At 42.8% G+C, this 15,594-nt stretch overlaps 1 protein-coding gene across 1 annotated transcript in view; it reads left to right on the forward strand.

Annotated features, from left to right (window-relative positions):
• The first annotated feature begins 13,156 nt into the window (after nt 1-13,156).
• Nucleotides 13,157-15,594, forward strand: part of SLC9A3 (solute carrier family 9 member A3) — a 54,554-nt gene continuing 52,116 nt past the window's right edge. The window contains exon 1 of the mRNA XM_074146314.1: nt 13,157-13,352. Within this exon, the coding sequence (XP_074002415.1) occupies nt 13,157-13,352 (196 nt within the window). The remainder of the gene's footprint in view (nt 13,353-15,594) is intronic.

The raw sequence follows: 15,594 nt of genomic DNA on the forward strand, positions 1-15,594 counted from the left end.
ACCCAATGAAAGCTGATTTTCTTTTAACTCAGCATGAATGTTTTGAACTTTTTTGAGCTAATAATCATGGGGGAAATTTTGTCTTGTGTTAGTGTATACCATGCTGCAACAGCATTGCATGTTCCTTCAGACCATATATAAGTGGAAGTTCATCATGTATAAGCAGCAGAGTTAGAGGTACAGAGATGATGTTCATATTTTAGGGGACACAAAAGTTTACCACAACTTCATGCAGGAATACCACATTCTCAGTGTTCTGTTCGTCAAGTTGCTAAGCTATTGTTTGTGGACTGCAATAATCTGTGCAGACAACTACTATTGAAAAAGTGCGGTGAGAACCAGGCCGGAAGGAGGTCAAAAGAGGAATACCTCAAGGTTATACTTTGGGGTCTATCTTCTTTAATATTTTCAATCAATGCTTTTGGCATCCACAACTGATTTGCTGATGATGCAAAGTTTGGAGTTGCCATCCATACAGAGGAAGACTGTATTGAAAGGACATGATGACATTGAGGACTTGAGTAATAATGAAAGTCCACGCTGTGAACCTGACCTGCCGCAGAGACATGCAACTGTCCAGGCGAGGGGCTGCGTGGAATGTCTGAGCCTGTCACTCTTGCAGGAGGACAGCAAGGACAATGCCTGTGTGCGCTGCGACCAGGTAAATGATCTGCTCAGCCTGGTGGCTGAGCTCAAGGAGGAAGTGGAGACATTAAGGACTGTATGGGAATGTGAAAGGGAAATAGATTGGTGGAGCCACACCCTGCCATCCTTGGGGAAAAAGCAGCAGGTAGAGGCTCCATGAGAGGTAGGAGGGTCCCCTGCCCTCTTGTTACCAGGCATAAGGAGGGGAACTAGGAGAGGACAGGGGGAATGGAAGCAGTTACCTGCTCGGGGCAGCAGGAGAGTCCCCTCCAGACCTCCCCTGCCTTCCCAGGTGACTGTACAGAACAGATAGGGGCCTCTGGAGGTAGAGGATGAGGGAATTTAGGATGCTGACAAAGGCCCATCCAGGGAGTTGCCGAAGCAGCCAGCTCCACACATTAAGACTGCTTCTGTGAAAAGCAAGACGAGGGAGGGCAATAGTTATAGGAGGTTCCCATCTGAGGGGAACTGAGGGCCCCATACGCCGGCTGGACCCTTCCCACAGGGAGGTCTGCTGCCTCCATGGGGGCTGTGTTAGGGATATAACCAGAAAACTTCCTGGCCTGATATGGCCTTCGGATTACTACTCTCTTTTGATCTTACAGGTAGATAGTGATGAGTAAGAGAGTAGAAGTCTGAGGACAATGAAGAAAGATTTCAGGGCCTTGGGATGACTGATCAACGATTCGGGGGCACAGACTGTGTTCTCCTCTGTCCCTCCAGTCTTGGGGAATGATGAATGGGTGAACAAGAAGACCAGACAGATCAAAGCCTGGCTCCCAAACTTTGGGTTTTTTGATCAAGGTTTGATTTACAGGACACCAGGCCTGCTCGCAACGGATAGGAAAACCCTATCCCAAAAGGGGAAAAGGCTACTAGGGCAAGAGATAGCAAAGCTCATGGACAGAGCTTTAAACTAGAATCGAAGGGGGAAAGGGGTAAAACCAGGCCCACCAGTAATGAGCCTAGGGGTAAAGGGTCAAGGATGGGGGTGAGATTGGTAGCCCAGCTCAAGTGCATCTACACTAATGCACGTAGCATGGGCAACAAACAGGATGAGCTGGAAGTCATTGTGCAGCAGGACAGCTATGACGTAGTTGCCATCACGGAAACGTGGTGGGATGACGGTCATGACTGGAATGCTATGATGAGTGGCCATAAGCTCTTCAGAAAGGATAGGCAAGGAAGGAGAGGCGGGGGTGTGGCTCTGTACGTTAGGGAGTGTTTTGATTGTATAGAGCCTGATTCCAGTGATGATAAAGTTTATGGGTAAGGATGAAGGGGAAGGCAAATAAGGGAGATTTTGTGCTGGGAGTCTGCTATAGGCCACCCAACCAGGACGAGGAAGCAGATGAAGTATTCTATAAGCGGCTGGCTGAAGTCTCGCAATTGACAGCCCTTGTTCTGGTTGGGGACTTCAACTTACCGGATATCTGCTGGAAATATAACACAGCAGAGAGCAGGCAGTCTAGGAGGTTCGTCAAATGTATGGAAGAGAACTTCCTGACGCAACTGGTGGGGTGATGCCTCGCCAGACCTACTGTTCACAAACAGAGAAGGACTAGTGGGAGATGTGGTGGTTGGAGGCCGTCTTGGGCTTAGCGATCGTGAATTGGTCAAGTTTTCAATTCTTAGTGATTTAAGGAGGGGGTTTAGCAAAACCTCCACCTTGGGCTTCCGGAAAGCAGACTTTGGCCTCTTCAGAACACTGGTTGAGATAATCCCTTGGGAGATAGTCCTGAAGGGCAAAGGGGTCCAGGAAGGCTGGATGCTCTTCAAGAAGGAAATCGTAAAGGCCCAGGAGCAGGCTGTCCCTATGTGTTGCAAGATTAAAGGGCTGGGAAAATGTCCAGAGGAGAGCCACCAAGCTGGTGAGGGGTCTAGAGAACAAGTCACATGAGGAGAGGCTGAGGGAGCTGGGTTTGTTTAGCCTGGAGAAGAGGAGGCTGAGGGGAGACCTCATTGCCCTCTACAACTACCTGAAAGGAGGGTGTAGAGAGGTGGGTGTTGGCCTCTTCTCCCAAGTGAATAATGGCAGGACCAGAGGAAATGGTCTGAAGTTGGGGTAGGGGAGGTTTAGATTAGATATGAGGAAAAATGACTTTACTGAGAGAGTGGTCAGGCCCTGGAACAGCCTGCCCAGGGAGGTGGTGGAGTCGCCATCCCTGGAGGTATTTAAGAAAGGTGTAGACATGGCACTTCAGGGCATGCTCTAGTGCCCGAGATTGTAGGGGGGTTTTTTTTGTGTGTGTATGGTTGGACTCTGTGATCTCAGAGGTCCTTTTCAACCATGATGATTCTGTGATTCTGTGAAATGAAAGATCATGGAATAGCAAAAAAACAGTCATCAGTAAGCTAGGAGTTCATTCATTGGAAACCAGTGGAAAAGAGTAGGACTTGGGTATATCACTTGTTTTCAGGATGAGTATTGTGATTGGATCTGGGACATAACCATTAAAAACAAATGCTGTTCTGGTGTGTTTCAGGCCATGTGTTTCAGAGGTGATGAGGAAGTATTTTTGCCAGCCTACGAGGCTTAGTAAAACCTCACTTGTGTGTGTCCTGGTGAGCTCTGTTCAAGAAGGAGTAATTCAAGCTTCATTAGAAAGAAGGACTGCTCAGGTGGTTAGGGAAAGGAGAGTCTGTCATTTAAATGCTGACTAGCTTAGTTAGGTTAGGTTAAAAGAAATGCTCAAAGAGAGTATTATTACTTTTAAAGGGTAAAAAAGATCAGAAGAAGAAAAGACGGTAAAGGACAACGCTCACACAAGGATAAACAGGTTGTGAACTTTCTGATGAAATTTAGGCTAGAAATTATATGATTATTCCTAACCAGCAGAATGTATTTGAGATAAAACTTTCAAGACAATGTGTGGAAAATTTAGGCAGGAAATGCACAATGTGATGCCTGTAATCCCAGGAGACTGGATTTAGTGACCAGGGCAGCCTTCATAGACTCGTCTTCCTGTCTCTCTTCAGTATTATCTGCATTTCCATGCATTTTTCTTCACTTTTTAAGACAAAGGTACAGTACGTAAAGCTTGATGATGTCCTTAACTGCGATTAGGCTGGTGAGGACCTTTCAGAACAAGTGCCTCTGATTTTAATATCACCTCACTCCAGGACTGGAGTGGACTGAAAGCAGAAATGGCTTATCAAAAGGTCCAGCAAGGAAATAGAGGGAAAACAGTAAGAATGTGCAGCCAGGGGGCAAGTGATAGGACTGAATCCTTAGTCCCAGACACAAACTGTCCAGCAGCTCTCAAAGATGTGGTGTGTCCCTGTGTCATCGTGTTGAGCAGTGCCTCCAAGGTGGCTACAGCAGTTAAAATTTAGGTAGGTTTTACAAATTGCTTGTGTGGACTCTTAATTTCATGTAGCAGATAAAATTAATAACTTTTCTCTGCAGCTGTGCAGAGTACTTCTGTATTTTCAAAAGTGTGATTTCATAGGAAATGGCAGGTTAAGATATATTAGTCTGACAAAACCTGGATCCACTGCCTAATTTTATTAGCACAGCTTCATGAAAGTAATGTTCTAATCATTTTCTTTCTTGTTTTCGCTTCAAAGCTATGATGATAAAGTTACTTTTTTCAATATGCTATTTAATTCTAAAAAGAAATATTGAAAATTCAGTAATAATAACTCTAACCAAGGCTTCCACATCCCAGAAATTTGTCAAAGCAGATTAATGTAGTTAACTATTAAATACAATAGTGTCAAATTATTTTGCAGGTTTAGAAAATATCCCTCTTCCTGTTTACACATTCATTTATTAATCTTAGTCAGTTAGTTTATGGCTGCTGTTTTGGTAATGTGGAAGTGCGTGCCATGTATATGCTGCACCTTGTGGCCTTTGGAACTTCAGTGAGATAAACAGCAATTCAGTTCAGATTCCCTCAATTCAAAGTAGAGAGTTCTTCCATTTCAAAGAATCTCTGTCACTTTTTATACGCGCAGCAAAGGATGATCTCTCTTCCCATTCCACTGCACTACTGCCCAATTGATGACAAAACATGTGCTGCATCCCACTTAAACTGATATTTGAAATACCATGTGCAAAATCCTTCAAATTGATTGTAACGTCTAGCACAGGGAAAGATTTGTGTACTAAAATAATAACTGTTTTTGAAAGCCCAAACTGGTTGAAATTTTTCAGTTTTAAATTTTTTCCTCAAAAATTGAAGTTTTGACAATTGTTTTTGCTTCAGTGCAGACCAAAATTAAATCAGGACCATCTAAATTTCCTCTGAGTCATGATCAATGTCACGACATTCACCTGAAATATATGAGATTCAAGATTATGTCTCTGCACTGAATTAGGCAGATTATTCATATTATCATTGGCTCTGAAGTTTTTCCTTCCTCTGTGGCTTTGACTGGGATTACCATTCTGATCAAATGAAAACTTCGTAAAGAATGGTTCATAAAAATATATATGTTTTGGTTAAATGTTTTGATTTTAATAAACTGGAATTATCCAATGAAATCCCCCACCACTTCTAATGCATCATTCTTAAATATCTGCAGGTTTTAAACTTTTTATTGACTACATGGAAGCACTGACTGTAATTTATGTCTTTCTTGTTGATCAAATTGCCATATTCAGTTTCTTAGGCCATAAAGTACCATAATTAATTTGATTATTTTACTCTTTGGTTTGCCTGCTTTAAGTTTAAAGTAACTGCTAATTATTACATGATTATTGTTGCACATCAGCCGAGGTTCACTGTTTTCTTTATCACAATTTAGACAAAAAAAAAAGCAAAAAAAAGAGCAAAATTTTACCCTCACAAAATCTCAACTGCTTTCTAAAAATATTTCAGATGAAACTTCCTTTATGTACAATGACAGAGGAGAGGCTTAGATTGGGCTTTTTGACAAAAGGAGGCATCCTGAAGGTAGGACCAGTTTTAAAGAATCATCAGTTCCAAGAAGCTCCGGGAAGTCCCATCTCCCCACGGGTTACTGGATGTCCTCAAAGCCGGGCAGGCTGCAGGGTCACTCCCTCTGCTGGAATAAGCTTCGGATTGCAACAGGTAAGTAAATTTACTCACCTTGCTGAGTTTTCACATACTGGTTAAACCGTCTATGTCCACCCCATGGCCTACCACTAGAAACAAGTGTGAATCGCTATGGGACAGTGGCTGCTGCCAGCTCTGCAGACCTCAGCACGGAATTTATGAAGGGCAGGGAGAACAGGGGATGCTCCTGTTCAGTTTGAGGGGATAGGGGGAGTCTCCGCCTGCAGATATCGCAGATGCTTTTAAACAAGTCCTATGTGTCTGTCAAAAGAGGAGCTCTGGGGATGATGTCTTGAATTTTACTCTAGTAGCTACCCTAGGTGAAGCCAAATGGACTCTTTAGTGTGACCATGCACTTATTAAGCTAGGCAGGGGAGGCATGAACCATGGATTTCAGAAAGGCATGGTATGTGGAGAAGCAAGAAAGATTCCCTCCCCATAGGTCAGCCCAAAGCATCAAGAAGCATCTGAGCCTAGATACAAAACCGAGAAATAAATGTACAATTACTGTGCTAGAAATTGAAACTATTCTATTGAGCTGCCTTTGTTACTGAAGGATCATTTGTTTTTGCCCTAAGCAATTAAGCTGTTTGTTTTGCTTTCCCTCTCAGGTTAAGCTACAGAAAGCTGAATACCCGTATACGGAAACAGTTCAGAGGGATGTAATTCTATTTCTTTTTTTTTTTTTTTTACCTAATTTGATCTCTGAAATCTGTAGTTGTGGTTTCAGACACAGTCTCCCCCCAGCCTTTTTTAACATACAGCCAGATCACAATGGATTTTTAAAGATCAGCAAATGTGATCTCCCTTACGACTAGGAAAACTAGTAGTGATGTGTCCTGAGTCTCGTATATGCGTTTGTGTTGGTCAGGATGGTGTGAGTACCTGAAAGATATGTGGTGAAGAAGGATAAAGCTGAATTTGAAGGGTCAGAGAGAGAATCACGTGGGAGCTTAAGCACTGAGATGAATCATCATGCACAAATAGCATTTTGAGTGTTCCTCAGGTCTCAGTATTTGGGATTTTTGGTGAGTGTCGACAGAAGACATGCATGAAAAGGAAGGATTTCAGAGACAGGGAGTACAGAGAAATAAAATAGGAGCAGGATGCCAGAAACATAGGAATGCGATCAGTACAAGAGGGAAAGTGTGAAAGATGCAGGAAAATCTCTGCAGTCATCTTTGAGTAGTAACAAGACCAGGAGAGTCCTAACACACAATAGAATAATTTTCATTGAAGTTAGAACTTGGAGAAGGAGAACTTTTAATATACATAACATTTTATAAAAGTACATCTTTTTTTCTGAGCATAATACAAGAAATTGTATTAAGTACCTGGTGCTATGTAACAACTTTTCTCCCTGTCCTGTTCCCTTTCCACTGCTCATTACACTGAGAGCTCACATAGATATAATCCCTTATGGAGGGGGCCATCCTTAGCTGGTGGGGTTAATGTTTGTCACTTGTACCCTCCAACTCCTAGTAGGTTGGCTGCTAATCTAATATAAATGTGGGGGTTCATTAAAAACAATAACAGCAACAACAACAAGACAAGAAAAATCTCACAGTCTGCCTGAAATGTCTGCCATTTTTAAAAAGATGTGATGCTAAAAATGAGTGATCCGGTAGAAAAACCCTCCAGTTTCTGTCCTTAAATTCAGTCGTGTCTTGAAATGAGTCGTGAAAAATCCAGCTGATATCCTCTGCCATGCTGCTTCCCAACCAAATCCATTTTCACCTACCTCTCTGACTCATTCACACTCACCCTAGTCCCCATTTTGCTCACTTAACCTGGTAGTAATGTGTGTGGGCTGAATTAATACATTGCTTCTCAAAACAATTTCAGAGGTTCATATTCATCACGCTGGACATAATGCTCTGCGACATTACTCAGTCCAGCAATATTTTGTCCTTACAGCATAAGCTTGCACAGCTGCACTCATTTCACTTGGAGAGAAGTTGGCAAAATGTCGGCTGTTGAATCAAGTAAATTCAATATAAATTTACATGGTTTTGCTTTCATCATTATTTTCACCAAATCATACAGTTTTATTGGTACAATGCCATTCTAAACTGTTACTGTTCTATTTAACTATATATACAGCTGGATTTATGCTATAAAAACATATGCTGGAATTATATTCCTTTCAAAATCTTACCTTAACCTGCTTATGCATTTAATAGATATTAATGTAAAAAGAGTGCATTTCCCTGAGGAAAGACAGGAATGATAATAAGTGATTTATTGTGGTTTATGTTGCATCAGGAGATTTTTCACAGTTCATTTGCCAATTCTTCACTGCTTAGGTTTATTTATTTTCCTTTATGAAAGTTCTGGGTTCCACAGGAATGTGCTTCTTAGTTTCACCTCAGCTATAAATATTTTGCATTTGTTGTAAATGCTAATATTGAAAGTTAATTGTAACTTCTATCTCTAAGTTAGTACAACTGAAATGCTGTGTATGCTTTCTTGAAAAAACTAACATGATTTTAAAGACTTCAGTTTATCTGTTGGGTTTTTTTTTCAACTGAAATCGTCTTTTACCTCAGCTTTCAGAAAATCCCCAAGAAGTAATCTTTACAAGACACAGATCATGTGAAGGGTGTATAAGATGCTACTAATTCTTTTTTTTAAAGCAATTATTTACACATATGCACCATATATTTACACATATTTACACATATGCACCACCATGCAGGTGGCCAAGAAGGCCAACGGCCTCTAGGCCTGTGTCAGGAACAGCGTGGCCAGCAGGAGTAGGGCAGTGATGGTGCCTCTGTACTGGGCCCTGGTGAGGCCTCACCTCGAGTGCTGTGTTCAGTTCTGGGCCCCTCACTACAGGAAGGACATTGAGGTGCTGGAGCGTGTCCAGAGGAGAGCCACCAAGCTGGTGAGGGGTCTGGAGAACAAGTCATATGAGGAGAGGCTGAGGGAACTGGGCATGTTTAGTTTGGAGAAGAGGAGGCTGAGGGGGGACCTCATTGCCCTCTACAACTCCCTGAAAGGAGGGTGTAGAGAGGTGGGTGTTGGCCTCTTCTCCCAAGAGAATAATGGCAGGACCAGAGGAAATGGTCTGAAGTTGGGGCAGGGGAGGTTTAGATTAGCTATTAGGAAGAATGACTTTACTGAGAGAGTGGTCAGGCCCTGGAACAGCCTGCCCAGGGAGGTGGTGGAGTCGCCATCCCTGGAGGTATTTAAGAACCGTGTAGACATGGCACTTCAGGGCATGCTGTAGTGCCCGAGATTGTTGGTTTGCGTCTGTTTGTGTGGTTGTTTGTTTTGTGTGGGTTTTGTTGTTGTTTTGGTTTTGGTGTTTGGTTTTTTGGGTGTTTTGTTTTGTTTGGGTTTTTTTTGTGGTTGGACTCGATGATCTCAAAGGTCCCTTCCAACCAAGAAGATTCTGTGATTCTGTGATATCCAGAAGCTAAAATGTTGGAGTTCTTTCAGTTGAAAAAGAAAAATAAAAATCACTCAGGACACAAAGCCATTATTTTACAGTAGGTAGAAATCTTCCTTGTGCGATCTCTTTGGAGAGTCAGGAAACTGTTATATATAATCTTGCGTGATATGTCTTTATTGCAAACATAGTACTCAAGGTAATGCTTTTTGTTACTGATACAGTATGAGGCCATAGGAAACTACATAAGGGCTTCCATAAAGAACCTTCAAGAAAACTGAATCTATATAAATACATAAATGCAAATGTGTTCTTGTACAACTATATATTCTGTACATGAGTTCGTGGATATTGAGTGGACTGTTTGTTTAGCATGTATTCATGTACCCGGCTGCAGACTCGCGATTGCCAGTTCCTTCCTCTGTCCTCTCTGTGTCATTCTACCGTATTAATGAATTACACAAGAATTCCCAATATGTACAGTCATTTGCCATCCAGCCTACTTAAAAAAAATTCTCTATGCAGTCTCAGATGATGGGACAAATGTCACAGATACACTTTGAACCATTAACCTGTTATTGTTAAGAACACAGTGTGCCCAGGTGGCCAAAAAGGCCAACAGCATCCTGGCCTGTATCAAGAACAGTGTGGTGAGTAGGACCCAAGAGGTGATCGTCCCCCTGTACTCAGCACTGGTGAGACCCCACCTCGAGTACTGTGTCCAGTTTTGGGCCCCCTACCACAGGAAAGACATTGAGGTGCTGGAGCAGGTCCAGAGAAGGGCAACAAAGCTGGTGAGGGGTCTGGAGAACAAGTGTTATGAGGAGAGGCTGAGGGAACTGGGATTGTTCAGTTTGGGGAAGAGGAGACTGAGGGGAGACCTTATCGCTCTCTACAACTACCTGAAAGGAGGCTGTAGAGAGGCGTGGGTCAGTCTCTTCTCCCAGGTTACAGATGATAGGACAAGGGGTAATGGCCTCAAGTTATGCCAGGGGAAGTTCAGGTTAGATATTAGGAAATATTTCTTTACTGAAAGGGTTATCAGGCATTGGAATGGGCTGCCCAGGGAAGTGGTTGAGGCACCATCCCTGGAGGTATTCAAGAGAGGAGTTGACATGGTGCTCGGGGATATGGATTAGTGTTGGGTGGTGTGGTGTTGTGTGTGTGGGTTGTGCGTGGTATGTTGTGTGTGTGTGGTGTGTGTGTTTTTGTGTGGTTGTTTTTTGTGTGTGTGTTTTTGTTGTTGTTGTTGTTGTTGGGTTTTTTTTGTTTGGTTTTTTTTTTGGTTGGACTAGATGATCTTAAAGGGTCCCTTCCAACCTAGGTGATTCTGTGATTCTGTGACATTTTAGCAGTGTTGTAAACCTTGTTTTGAGATTTTTGTGATGAGCAAAATTATGTACTTTTGTAGCAGTTTGGACCAAGGCCTTAAAAAATCTTCACAAATTCTAAAATTCTCACAACGTCCTTTTAAAGTAGGTTCCTGGGCATTACACTTTCAACTGAGGAGCATATTTAACATTAGCTTGACTGTGCTAAAATGGTACTTCCAACTTCTTTTTGTTTGCTAATACTGGTTTACCTCCACCAGCAAACTAAGAATTGTCAGGTAACTTGGTTGCTGTGGCCACTATTGTCATGAGTAGAACGTTACCTAAGGGCAATCAGCGGCATGATCTTGGCTGCAGCTCCTCCATGTGAAGTGTAAGCCTTTGCTTGTCTATAGAAAAGATCCACTGGAGAAGGCTTTCTCATTTTTCTAGCAGAGCTGTAGGTATTCTTGATCTGTGACACGTTTGCCCTAACAACATAGTTTGCTTCAACATTTGCAATAGTAAGGTTTCTTTCTAACCCAGTTATCATTTTGTGGAACTAGATTTGGGAAGAATCATGTACATAAGATGGGACGCTGTGGCAGTTGTGGTGCCTCTTATCGACTGCAGCTGAAATGTTTAATTGTGATGTGCTGGTACTTGGAATAAACAGTGATAAGAAAAGCTGTCAGCACTGGTTTAATTTACTAAAGTTCGTTTTCTCCTAATGTATCAGCAAATGGAACCAACATTAACAACTAGGAACTCCTGCTATTCACAGTTTACACAGGTGATCAACAGCTACTTGCTTCTGACTGTAGTTCTCTCTATAATGGCAATGCACAAAAATGTATTGGCCAGAACCATTTGTAGAACCATTAAAAACTTGGGAGCAAATTCTAAAGGACACTTGGGTGCCTAAGTAACACTCAAAAAAAAAAAAGATAAAAATAATATTGTTAGGGTTTCAGTTGTTAAGACACTGAAATATTCTTCATGTCTTTGTCTACAGCATTCCCTAAATGTGAAGAAAATGTTTTGCTGTGTGTCATGCTTCCTAAAAAGAGTTGCCAATTCCATCTTCAGATTGGCTCCTAGTTTAAAAAATTCCTACATAATTTCCTTTCCCTTAAGTAGTGAGGAAGCAGGGGAAATAAAAAAAACCCAAGATATTTCATTGTTTGAAGAGACGAGGTTCCAGTGCAGGGCCTGCACTTGCTTTGAGGTAATAATAACTGAATCTTCAGTGCATTAACTCAAGAGAACTTTGCTCCTTGAGTTCCTTAGCTAAGTAAGATTATTATGTGATAATGATAGACACCCTTTATAACAAAGACATTCTGTGCAAATTTATTATTTCAATTACCCAGTTAATTGATTTATAGAGTGTCTGTGCAGGTCACTTAGACTTTGAAGAAGTACTTAATTTTCCTCCCAAGTGAATAATCGATATAACTTCTTAATCTTCCAAGAACTTTAAAGGAGAGCTTTATCATATTCCTTTTTGAACTCTTGATGAAACTAGCTGTCCTGTAAGTAAACCAAAAAGGTAATGTCATGTAAGTAAACCAAAGTATTTTTCCACAGAAAGTCGAAGAAGCAGTGGACTGCACAGGTGGCCAGCTGGATTGCTTCAGAGCACTCAACAGAGGAGAGGAGCTGCTGCTTGCTGCTGCTGTGGTGTGCAAAAAGGTGGACTCAGACCTGTTTGCTGGAAACATGCTGCTTCGCTGCCTTTTTACTGCAGGGAGACGATTATCATGGGCCCACCTACCTGCAACACACAACCCTCCAGGTTGTGGTCTGTCCAGGATATCAGGCAAATGTTATCAGCAAGAAAGAAGGCTTTAGCGGGAAAGTGAGAACCTTCTAAAAGGTTTGACGTTGTGACCATATCAAAAACAAAACAAAACGGCAGGTAGCGTTTTTAATATAGCACATCTTAACAAAAAAAAGTTGCAAGCAGATCTAAGTGGAAAAACCAAACCTTGCCTGCCGGTGTCATCTCCCCGAGCACCGTGGGAAGAGGTGCTCTCTGGTGGACAGAAGAAAAAGCTGGTTTGAGAAATCTGCGGTATCTTCGCTGAGCTACCTCCTAACGCGATTTAAAGCTGAAAAGCAGAAAAGAGTGCATTTCCTCTGTCGCAACAGGCTAGGTTGGCGGATTGGAGGGAGGGAGGCTGCGCATCCAAAGCTCCCAAAGGGAGACTTGTGGATCTCCTGCCCATCCGGCTCCCATCTGAGCACGGGTCCCGGGCTCCCACCTTGGACATGCCCGCGGGAGCGCCCCAGCCTCGACGCCCACTGTCAGCAGCGCAAGGCCACTTCTTTCCACCTCCCCCGTGCCCAGAGCCGTGCCGGGACGGTAGAGACGTCCCCTCGGCGGAACGGAGCTCCCCTGCCGGTCCCGAAAGGTGCTCCGTCAGGGCATCGCTGTCTCCGCACTGCAGCCTCCGCGGGAGCGGCAGGAAAGCTCCGCCTCCGGCCGTTCGGGAGCAGCCTGATAAAGGCAGGTGCGGGCAAGCAGCAGGACCCCAGCTCGAAGCATCTGCCTGTGCATAGAGCCCCTGACCCCTCCTTGGCCACCCGGTGCAAAGCGGCACCGGAGCCAGCCGGTGCAACTGAGGCGACAGGACCCTCTCTCCGCCGCCTCCCGCCGCGGTCCGCGCTCTTCGGTCGCGCCTCTGCGAAGGGACAAGGACCTCGCCCCCAAGGACCTCCGAAGAGGCGGGATTTCTCCGGGAAGGGGAAGCAGGATTTTGCTGTGTGGCTTGGAGATGAGGCAGGTATCTGGAGTGGGGCTCCTCCTGGGGCTGATGGCTCTCCCAGCGGCGCTGGGACAGAGAAGCTCGGGAAGCTCTATAAATAGCAACCAGACTCAAAGCTATGCCATCGTCTCTTTCAAATGGAAACACGTCAAGGACCCTTACATCATTACACTCTGGATACTTGTGGCCAGCTTGGCCAAAATCGGTGAGTTTGGAGTTACATATTAATACATGTCCTCTCCCTTTCCCTTCCCCCTTCCCCTTCTCCCCCCCAGCGTAAATGAAGAAAGCTTATCATAAGTCCACTGACCCCTTTTCAGGGGGTTTACTGTACTCTGTCCTGATTTCATAATACCGCCCTACACGGTGCTTTGCGGTGTGATGTTCACCTGCCCCACTGGGTTACCCAGTTCATTTTCAGCGCCTGGGACTGTGACTTTTGCATCTGATTCCTTGCGTAGCCTCACGGCTCCTTGAAACCTTGCATTACTGTTGCTCCCGGGAAAAGCTTTTTTTTAAAGAAGTGAAACAGAAATCAGGGTTTATTGCTTATACGATACCTGTTCCAGTTTATGATATGCTAATGTCCTGATTTTGAGTAGTAGCTGTAGGAGCTAGGACCACCAGAAATAAACAGTCAACTACATGTATGACCTTAGCATTCTCTGCTTTGCAGTGCATTGCTGAATGAGTGAAAGAGCACAGTTTATAGAGAAAGGTAATATGTATTATCAGACCATCTGATGCAGCTGAAAAAGTACAAGCTTTAGAGCACATGGAATTTTCTTCAAGACATTGGAATCAATGAAGAGCAAGGACTTAGTCTATCTTCAGTGTAGTTTAAGTGAACTTACACGAATGCTCGAACTCTTGTGTTCTGGACTTTGTGACTTTGTCAAAAGTAATTTTATATGAATAACAGTGTTTGAACTAGAAGAGCCACTGTTTTTTTGGAAAGTATTTTATTTGCTTATGTACAGGTGATATTGTAAAGCATTTTTCAGTGATACGTGCATCTTGGGTTTCACTTGCTTAACCATAGATACATAACTAAATATCTTTATCTGAATCGCTACTGGACTAAACCTTGCAAATAGTTTGTGTTCAGATGGTTGCTGCATTACCTAGATTACATAGAAATACAATTTTGTTTTAATTGACTTTTGTTGGTGGATTATATCAAGTAGAAAGCTGAGGAAACAAGATACAGGAAAAAACAGTGACAGTGTTGAGTCCCTATAAAATTGCGCTAACTAATACACAGGTTGCTCATTTGAACCTTCTTTTTGAGCTACTCTTCTAAGTGATTATTTGCCTCCTGTGTTATTAAGCTTTTGCTGTTTTGTACGTGCCACACTTGTACAGAGTAATATTAGTGCTGCACAGTCATATCAGTGCTGTGTCAGAAAACCAATGAAGTTAACAGGATGGTTAGATTGTCCTATCTTTAAATTGCAATGGCCTGGATTAAGATGAGTCATTTTACTCAGTATATATTCTTGATAAGGCGCTAATTGTTGCTGGAGTTCAGGAGCTGAATGTTACTGGTTCTGTTTTTAAATTCTTTGCACTTCTTTCACAGCTGCACAGAGCATGTCACTTGTCAGTAGATAGTATCTATCATCAACTCCATCATTTTTCTTCCCCCAAACTCTCAAGCTTTGTTCTTTTCTCTCTTCACATTTGTAATTGCCACCCTATACAACTCTGGACAATGTCTCTGAAGAAGCAATGGACAACTGCTGCATTCCACTGAGAGCCTATGAATGTTCCTGCTCTCCCCACCAGTCACAAATAAAATACAGAAAAGCAGAAACGTACACTCACTGTTCAACAGTTTATTAATGAGGAAAGCATGAAGGTGATCATGTAAGTCAATGAGAAAGGGAACTGAAAAAACCCAAACCAGCTTGTCATCCTTCCATCTGCCTTGGTGTGTCAAGGGTTCTGGAAAGTAGGCTAGAAATCTATCAGAAGGCTTTGAATGGCAAAAATGTTAAGCTAGATCAATGAAGTTTTGTACATTCAAAAAAGCAGACATAAAAGAACTGAGGAAGAAAATATAGAACATCTGCCCTTGTGTCTCTTGCTTTACTGCCTGAAGGAGGGCAAAGGTAGTGGAGTCAAAATGCTGGTTTTGCTGTGGGTTTTTTCAGCAGGGGAGGAGCTGCTCTTATACGTGCAAGCTCACTTCTCCATGGTTACAGAGATTGGGAGAGCTATTTTACCGGTGGATGATAAGCAATTGGGTTAGCAAAGGGTGTTCGGGGAATTGCAATTGGTAGCTGGTGATGAAAAGTGTATGAGAATACTTTGCCTTCTTTTGCATTAGAATAACCTCAGGCTTTTGTGGTTTGGTTTTTTTTTTGTTTTGTTTGGTATGGTTTTTTTGTTGTGGTGGTTTTGTTTTTTTGTTGTTGTTTTTTTTTTAAAAGTTTCAGTTTGTG

This window comes from Numenius arquata, chromosome 4 (genome assembly GCF_964106895.1).
Source record: "Numenius arquata chromosome 4, bNumArq3.hap1.1, whole genome shotgun sequence".
Classification (NCBI taxonomy): Eukaryota; Metazoa; Chordata; class Aves; order Charadriiformes; family Scolopacidae; genus Numenius; species Numenius arquata.